This window comes from Nerophis ophidion, linkage group LG19 (assembly GCF_033978795.1).
Source record: "Nerophis ophidion isolate RoL-2023_Sa linkage group LG19, RoL_Noph_v1.0, whole genome shotgun sequence".
Classification (NCBI taxonomy): domain Eukaryota; kingdom Metazoa; phylum Chordata; class Actinopteri; order Syngnathiformes; family Syngnathidae; genus Nerophis; species Nerophis ophidion.
This window is the reverse complement of record NC_084629.1, coordinates 18647533-18656816: the sequence shown is the minus strand read 5'-3', so window position 1 is coordinate 18656816 and position 9284 is coordinate 18647533. Positions and strand designations below refer to the sequence as shown.

At 40.4% G+C, this 9284-nt stretch overlaps 1 protein-coding gene across 1 annotated transcript; it reads right to left on the bottom strand.

Annotated features, from left to right (window-relative positions):
• Window positions 1–5015: 5015 nt before the first annotated feature.
• olig2 (oligodendrocyte lineage transcription factor 2) lies at window positions 5016–7071 on the bottom strand. Its single transcript, XM_061878841.1, has 2 exons — window positions 6988–7071; window positions 5016–5997 (listed from the first exon to the last, which is right to left on the bottom strand). The coding sequence occupies exon 2, from the start codon at window positions 5982–5984 to the stop codon at window positions 5205–5207; it is 780 nt and encodes a 259-aa protein (XP_061734825.1). The 5' UTR covers window positions 5985–5997; window positions 6988–7071; the 3' UTR covers window positions 5016–5204.
• Window positions 7072–9284: the final 2213 nt, after the last annotated feature.

The following is a 9284-nucleotide window of genomic DNA, read 5'->3' as shown; positions in this document are numbered from 1 at the left end:
TTGATGGGAGACAGGTCTGGACTGCAGGCGGGCCAGGAAAGTACCCACACTCTTTTTTTATGAAGCCACGCTGTTGTAACACTTGTCTTGCTGTAATAAGCAGGGGTTTCCGTGATAACGTTGCTTGGATGACAACATATGTTGCTCCAAAATCTTTCAGCATTAATGGTGCCTTCAAAGATGTGTAAGTTACCCATGCCTTGGGCACTAATACACCCCCATACCATCACAGATGCTGGCTTTTGAACTTTGCGCCAATAACAATCCGAATGGTTATTTTCCTCTTTGTTCTGGAGGACACCACGTCCTCTGTTTCCAAATATAATTTGAAATGTGGACTCGTCAGACCACAAAACACCTTTCCACTTTGCATCAGTCCATCTTAGGTGAGCTTGGGCCCAGCCAAGCCGGCGGCGTTTCAGGATATTGTTGATAAATGGGTTTGGCTTTGCATAGTAGAGTTTTAACTTGCACTTACAGATGTAGCGACCAACTGTAGTTATTGACAGTGGTTTTATGAAGTGTTCCTGAGCCCATGTGGTGATATCCTTTATACACTGATGTCGGTTTTTGATGCAGTACCGCCTGACAGATCATCCATCCATCCCATCCATTTTCTACCGCTTATTCCCTTTCGGGGTCGCGGGGGGCGCTGGCGCCTATCTCAGCTACAGTCGGGCGGAAGGCGGGGTACACCCTGGACAAGTCGCCACCTCATCGCAGGGCCAACACAGATAGACAGACAACATTCACACTCACATTCACACACTAGGGTCAATTTAGTGTTGCCAATCAACCTATCCCCAGGTGCATGTCTTTGGAAGTGGGAGGAAGCCGGAGTACCCGGAGGGAACCCACGCATTCACGGGGAGAACATGCAAACTCGACACAGAAAGATCCCGAGCCTGGATTTGAACCCAGGACTGCAGGACCTTCGTATTGTGAGGCAGACGCACTAACCCCTCTGCCACCGTGAAGCCCACCTGACAGATCAAAAGTCTGTAATATCATCGCTTATGTGCAGTGATTTCTCCAGATTCTCTGAACTTTTTGATGATTTTATGGACCGTAGATGGTAAAATCCTTAAATTCCTTGCAATAGCTCGTTGAGAAATGTTGTTCTAAAACTGTTCGACAATTTGCTTACAAAGTGGTGACCCTCACCCCATCCTTGTTTGTGAATTACTTAGCATTTCATGGAAAGCAGTTTTTATACCCAATCATGGCACCCACCTGTTCCCAATTAGCCTGCACACCAGTGGGATGTTCCATATAAGTGTTTGATGAGCATTCCTCAACTTTATCAGTATTTATTGCCACCTTTCCCAACTTCTTTGTCACGTGTTGCTGGCATCAAATTCTAAAGTTAATGATTATTTGCAAAAAAAGAAATGTTTATCAGTTTGAACATCAAATATGTTGTCTTTGCAGCATATTCAACTGAATATGGGTTGAAAATGATTTGCAAATCATTGCATTCCATTTATATGTACATCTAACACAATTTCCCAACTCATATGGAAACGGGGTTTGTACATCATAAACTCATTTATGTTTTTTAACTGACTGAATCAAAATAAATGTTCTTGGAAAGCGACTTGTCCAGGGTGTACACCGCCTTCCGCCCGATTGTAGCTGAGATAGGCACCAACTCACCCAGAGGGAATAAGCGGTAGAAAATCGATGGATGGATGGATGTTCTTGGAAATTAAATGTTTTTATTAATATTTTTTGTGTATCATTTTATTGTAATATAACATTATATTCAATGTATAATATGTTAAATTTAAAGAAGAAACTCTAAAAAAGTGTTAAGAACTTAAATATTTTTTAAATGTTATTTTAACTCTGTAGAGTGTGGAGCTGTATAAACCCTAACAAAGTGTTAACCTGCTTAGTTTAAAGGCCTACTGAAACCCACTACTACCGACCATGCAGTCTGATAGTTTATATATCAATGATGAAATATTAACATTGCAACACATGCCAATACGGCCGGTTTAGTTTACTAAATTACAATTTAAAATCCGCGGAGTTTCTTGTTGAAAACGTTGCGGAATGATGACGTGTGAGCGTGACGTCCCGGGTTGCAGGGGACATATTAGCGCAGCACCATTTGCGGCTAAAAGTCGTCTCTTTTCATCGCGCAATTAAACAGTATTCTGGACATTTGTGTTGCTGAATCTTTTGCAATTTGTTCAATTAATAATGGAGAAGTCAAAGTAGAAGGATGGGGGTGGGAAGCTTTAGCCTTTAGCCACACAAACACACGGTGTTTCCTTGTTTAAAATTCCCGGAGGTGATGTTTTACTATGGATCAGAGCGGTCAAGCGAACATCGTTCCCGACCACTTGTCAACCGGCCGGTTTCGGTGAGAAAATTGTGGTAAAAAGTCGCCTCTTACCGGAGATCAGCTGAGCTTGCGCCGTCCATGCAGCTGCCGTCGACTTCCCTCAGAGACTGGTGTCAAGACACCCGTGGACACTCCCCTTCGACTATCAGGTACTATTTAATCCAACTAAACCACTAAACGCTAAAAAGATAAGGGATTTCCCAGAATTATCCTAGTAAATGTGTCTAAAAACATCTGAATCCATCCCAATGCAATCGGCTTTTTGTTTTTAACTTTTTTTTTTTTCTAGTCCTTCGCTATCAATATCCTCAGCCACAAATCTTTCATCCTCGCTCAAATTAATGGGAAAATTGTCGTTTTGTCGGTCCGAATAGCTCTTGCTGCTGGATGCTCCCATTATAAACAATGTGAGGACGTGAGATGCTTTCACCCTTGTGACGTCATCGTCTGCGAATTCCGGTAAAGGCAAGGCTTTTTTATCAGCACCAAAAGTTGCGAACTTTATCGTCGATGTTCTCTACTAAATCCTTTCAGCAAAAATATGGCAATATCGCAAAATGATCAAGTATGACACACTGAATGGACCTGCTATCCCCGTTTTAATAAGAAAATCTCATTTCAGTAGGCCTTTAACTATAGCAAAGAAGTACTCTGACGTATAAGGGTAATGACAACTCACAAAGTGTTAATTTAACCCAGTTTGGTGAGTTAAAGAAGTACTCTGACATAGTGTTAATGACAACTCACAAAGTGTTAATTTAACCCAGTTTGGTGAGTTAAAAAAGTACTCTGACATAGTGTTAATGACAACTCACAAAGTGTGAATTTTAACCCAGTTTGGTGAGTTAAAAAAGTACTCAGACATAGTGTTAATGACAACTCACAAAGTGTGAATTTTAACCCAGTTTGGTGAGTTAAAAAAGTACTCAGACATAGTGTTAATGATAACTCAAAAAGTGTTGATTTAACCCAAGTTGGTGAGTTAAAGAAGGAACGCTGACATTGTGCTAAATTATTAATATTCTGAAAATGTTCATTTAACTCTGAAAAGTGTGGATATACAAAAACCCTTAAAAAGTTTTAAAATCAACTCTTGTTTCAAAATTCCGTTTTTTGCTGTGTACAAAACACTTAAATTGTGATACAGTTTTCAGCCCAAACTGGCGTAATGCTAACAGCTATTGCTCTTGGTGCAACATTACAGCTACATCGTATACTCAATTTAACAGAAGGCGAGTTGTCAGAGCGGCCATCTTGGTGTCACATGACTTTATTGTCAGGACGGCGTCTCGAATCGTTTCGCCTCGTGTTTGTTCAGCGCCCGTCTTTAGTCCCTTACGCCAACACGGTCTACAACTCCAACACACGCAGGAGTATTCAAATCCTTCTTCACCACAGACACAGAATATGTTTTAAGGGGGAAATTAATTCAGTTTTTGGATAGAAATATGAAAAAGAAACAACACAACGATGACTTTTGGACCCAGCGCGTGACCTGATGAGCAGAAAAGGTTACATGACCTCAGGAGAGTCCAACAGACCTTTGACGGGCCTGCGGGGGAACTGTGAGGAAACAACTGGACTTGATGTGTTTGTGTCTTTTAAAATGATAATAACTATATTAAAAACATTAATATTAAAATTTGCCTTAAAAATTGCTATTGGCCATAAAAAATATGAACTATATAATTAATCTAAATGGCACATTTAAAATAATAAAACATACTTAACTTATTCTTATTTTTCTTCATTCGCATATTTAATAGATTATTTTGTTTAAAGTAAAAATATGAAACATTTTTGGGAAAAACATTTCCAAAAAGTCTTTTTTTAGACAACTATATTTGTATTAGCATTAATAGGGTGTACCCCGCATTTCGCCCGATTGTAGCTGAGGTAGGCACCAGCGTCCCCCGGACCCCTAAGGGAATAAGCGGTAGAAAATGGATGGATGGATGTTATTAATAATACAATTGTTCTGAAAAAATAAGATAATCCACAAAAAATTTTGAAGTTTTTACAGTTTATACGTAATAACATTAACAAACAATTATATATAACACAATGAATAATTTATATGTTAAATGTTGTGATTATGATGACAACAAAAGCCATAATAAGAAAAATAATTAATGTTATAATCAAGACAAGTTTGTTGGTTAGCAGCTTCAAATATAAAACGCATAAAGGAATAAAATGTGTTTTATGAGCCTTTTAGGACACTTAAAATAATTATTTGATATAAACGTAAATGTCATTTAATATAGAAAGATATGATTTATTACTTTAAAAAAGTGAGTTCAGGGAAATATGGGATAAAAAAAACAAAATCAAACATGAATAAATACATTTAGTCATTAAATATTAAGGTTTTGTTTTTTTATTACCATACATCATACGTTAATTACGCCAACCATTTTTGTTGACTTGTTTAATTGAAAACTTTTGATTGAAAAAAAAAGATCTTTATAAATATTTTGTAATAAATGATTTATAAATGTGAAATTTTCAAGCATGACAATTATGACATTATTTATAATTGTTTATTGTTATTATTCATGCAGATCTGTTCAAACAAACAGGGAGACGTCATATTTTTATTTGCAATGAAGTTTATTTTACAATTGAAAGGCAACAAGTCAATAATAAATATTCATTCATTCATTACAAAAATAAAGAGACGGAGCGCGTGCACGTGAGAGACATATAGAGAGTGCGTGTACATGTACGTGGATGTAGAAAAATGTACATTTATTTACAGCTTTTTGCGTGTGTGAATAAGTTAACTTTCCCGCCATGCGCTCGCGACTTCCCGGGAAAAGGCCAACAAGTTCAAAAAGTCCCGCCGTCGTCACTTGGAGTCTCCCGCCAAGCGCGGCACCGCACACATGCTGCACGGGCACGGCAGACCGGCCGCGACCCCCCAGTGCTGGAAGGCCGGGGCCGCGGGGGCCTTGAGGAGTCCGTGCGGGGCCCGGACGGCACCGGCGGCGGCGGCGGCGGGAGGAGGCGGAGGCGGCGGGAGAAGCGAGTGGTGGTGCACGGGGGCGTGCGCAGGCACTGGCCCCGCGTGGCTCATAGTCCCGCAGGCGGCTGCGTGGAAGCCGGCGTGTGCGTGCGCACCGCCACCGTAGACGTCACTGAGCAGGCGCTTCATCTCGTCCAGGGAGCTGCTGAGCATCAGGATGTAGTTCCTGGCCAGCAGCAGCGTGGCGATCTTGGACAGTTTGCGCACGGAGGGCCCGTGGGCGTACGGCATGACCTCGCGCAGGCCGTCCATGGCCACGTTCAGGTCGTGCATGCGCTTGCGCTCGCGGCTGTTGATCTTCAGGCGGATGGTCTGCAGCTCGTTCTCGGACAAAAGCTTGCGCTCCTTCTTGGAGGCCGCGTGCAGGGCCAGCGCGTCCTCCTCCGACAGACCTCGCAGCAGGTGCGCGCCGCCGCCGTGGAGCAGGTGGTGGTGGTGGTGGTGGTGGGCGTGTGCGTGGTGGGGGGACGGAGAGTCGCCCTGCGTGGACGACACGGCCCCCGGGAAGCCGTGCGCAGACGTGCGCTGCAGGGCGGACGTGAAGAGGTCGTCTCCCTCCGGGGATGACGGCCTGCTGGACACGCGGCTCGCGTCCGACTCCATCGCGCATGCGCACCTGCGGGGAGCGAAACAGGCGCCCGGTCAACGCAAAGCTAAAACTTCAAATGAGCAATTTTTTATCTTCTATTGAAAAAGTTAAAGAAACAACTTTTTTTCTTATTAAAACGTAACAAAAATATATTATAATTGGTTTCCATATATTACAATACAGAGAGTATATTATTATTATAGTTTACAAACTTGTTCATGCAGTACTTGCACTACAAATAATACTTGTTCGTGCAGTATTTACACTACAAATAATACTTGTTCAGGCAGTATTTACATTACAAATAATACTTGTTCATGCAGTATATACACGAATGCAGTATTTACAGTTGACACTACAAAAAAGACTTGTTCATGCTGTATCGACACTACAAATAACACTTGTTCATGAAGTATTTACAGTTGACACTTCAAATAATACTTGTTCATGCAGTATTTACACTACAGATAATACTTTTCCACTACAAATAATACTTGTTCTTGCAGTATTTACAGTTGACACTTCAAATAATACTTGTTCATGCAGTACTTGCACTACAAATAATACTTGTTCATGCAGTATTTACACTACAAATAATACTTGTTCATGCAGTATTTACACTACAAATAATACTTTTCCACTACAAATAATACTTGTTCTTGCAGTATTTACAGTTGACACTTAAATTAATACTTGTTCATGCAGTATTTACACTACAAATAATAATTGTTCATGCAGTATCGACACTACAAATAATACTTGTTCATGCAGTATTTACAGTTTACAATACAAATAATACTTGTTCATGCAAGATTTACACTACAAATAATACTTGTTCTTGCAGTATTTACAGTTTACACTACAAATAAGTTAATTCATGCAGTATTTACAGTATATAATGCTTGTTCATGCAGTATTTACACTGCAAATAATACTTCATGCAGTATTGACAGTACAAATAATACTTGTTCATGCAGTATATTATTAAACTGCAAGAAAAGGAAGAATAAAACTCACCGTTAGTTGTCTACAAAGTGACGACACGACAAATCCACTCGTGGGCTCGCTCGACGGCTGCACAGTGACGCGCTTGCGTGTGCCGCTGCCGCCTTTTATACGCGCGCGCACGCCGCGAGGGCCGCCTCACTTGGACAACAACAACACTGTGTGTGCGCGCGTGCGCGCGTATGCGTGTGTGTATCACCAATCAGATGCTTTTACGGGGCGGGGGGGGGGGGGGGGGGGGGGGGGGGTGGGGGGTCAGCATCTTATTAATGAACTAAAAGACGCACACATAATATCGCTGTTAATGTGGCCTTTAAAGTGAATACATTTTTTTAATATCTTTGGAAAATAATTAAAGATTTTTCTAGAGATGATTTATTCTCGATCATTCTATTGATTGTGACGTCATGGCCTCTTAGTGAGCATGCTAGAGAGAGTGTCTCATGAACAATTACACGCAATAAGGGCGGCAATATGTCACCCGCACACGCACACGCACACACTAAACTGCACCCCCTCCCACACTTAATGCACTCCGTGTGCGCCTGCTGTGTGCAGGATGTCTGCATGCTGCAGTAACGGTTGTGGAGGGAGATAACACTCTAATAACTTGTTATCACACAATCAAGTACCCCAACCCACCCCCACCCCAAATGTTAACATTCCAGCCTCTTCCCTCTATTTTGGCATATACTAGATGTGATTCCGGCAGCTCGGTGGAAGAGGGATTAGTGCGTCTGCCTCACAATATGAAGGTCCTGAGTAGTCCCCGGGCTCAAGATCTTTCTGTGTGGAGTTTGCATGTCCTCCCTGTGACTGTGTGGGTTCCTCCCACCTCCAAAGACATGCACCTAGGGATAGGTTGATGAGCAATACGAAATTGGCCCTAGTGTGTGAATGTTGTCTGTCTATCTGTGTTGGCCCTGCAATGAGGTGGCGACTTGTCCAGGGTGTACGCCGCCCCCCCCCCCCCCCCCCCCCCACGACCCCGAAGGGAATAAGCGGTTGAAAATGGATGGATGTGATTCCAACACTGCGACTTGTCGAGGGTGTACACCGCCTTCCACCCGAATGCAGCTGAGATAGGCTCCAGCACCCCCCGCGACCCCGAACTGGACAAGCAGTAGGAAATGGATGGATTCCCACAATGCATCAAGGGCTAATAAAGAATTTTAAAACAACCAGCGAGCTGCAAAACTTTGGACACCCCTTGCATGGGCTAAAACATCTTTGTTGCCATGGCGACCATGTTTGTTGACAACCCAAGGGTAATTAGATTGTAATTCATGATATTTGGACAAAACATTCACTAACTGTACACGTTTTACACACTGTAAGATGGGTCTGCCAAGTAGAAATAAATAAAAAATACACACAGAAACACACATGTATACATATATATATATATATATATATATATATATATATATATATATATATATATATATATATATATATATGTACACACACAAACATATATATTTATTTTTGTTTATTATTGTTGTAAATATGTTGATGCCGATTGTGGGGGAAATAAAATAGTAATACATATATATAAATAGATATATACTGTATATGAAACACATACATATATGTGTGTGTACATATACATATGGACATACATGCATCAGGCCAAAAGTTTGGGCAAACCTCCTCATTCAATGTGTTGTATTTCTTTTCATGACTATTTACATTGTAGATTATCACTGAAGGAATCAAAACTATGAATGAACACATGTGGAGTTATGTACTTAACAAAAAAGGTGAAATACAGTAACTGAAAACATGTTTTATATTGTAGTTTCTTCAAAATAGCCACCCTTTGCTCTCATTACTGCTTTTCACACTCTTGGCATTCTTTCAATGAGCTTCGAGAGGTAGTCAGTCACCTGTAATGGATTTCACTTCACAGGTGAAAATTCATAATTCATAGTTTTGATGCCTTCAGTGACAATCTACAATGCAAATAGTCGTGAAAATAAAGAAAATGCATTGAACGAGAAAGTGTGTCCAAACTTTTGGCCTGTACTGTATATGTACGCGTACATATACATACATATATAGATATACATACACTGTATACATACATACAGTACATATATACTGCATATATATATATATATATATATATATATATATATATATATATATATATATACATACATAAATTAATATATACTGTATAAAAACAAGATTCATATACACAATATTTTTTATATATATTATTAGTTTTAACCCAAATAGGGGCCCCTGCTATATCATAAAAAAATCTATAATTACATGTTTATAATTGGTATGTGCTTATGATA

Excerpts from the sequence above, each read along its gene's own strand:
- olig2 (XM_061878841.1), bottom strand. The coding sequence starts at position 5,984 with ATGGAGTCGGACGCGAGCCGCGTGTCCAGCAGGCCGTCATCCCCGGAG.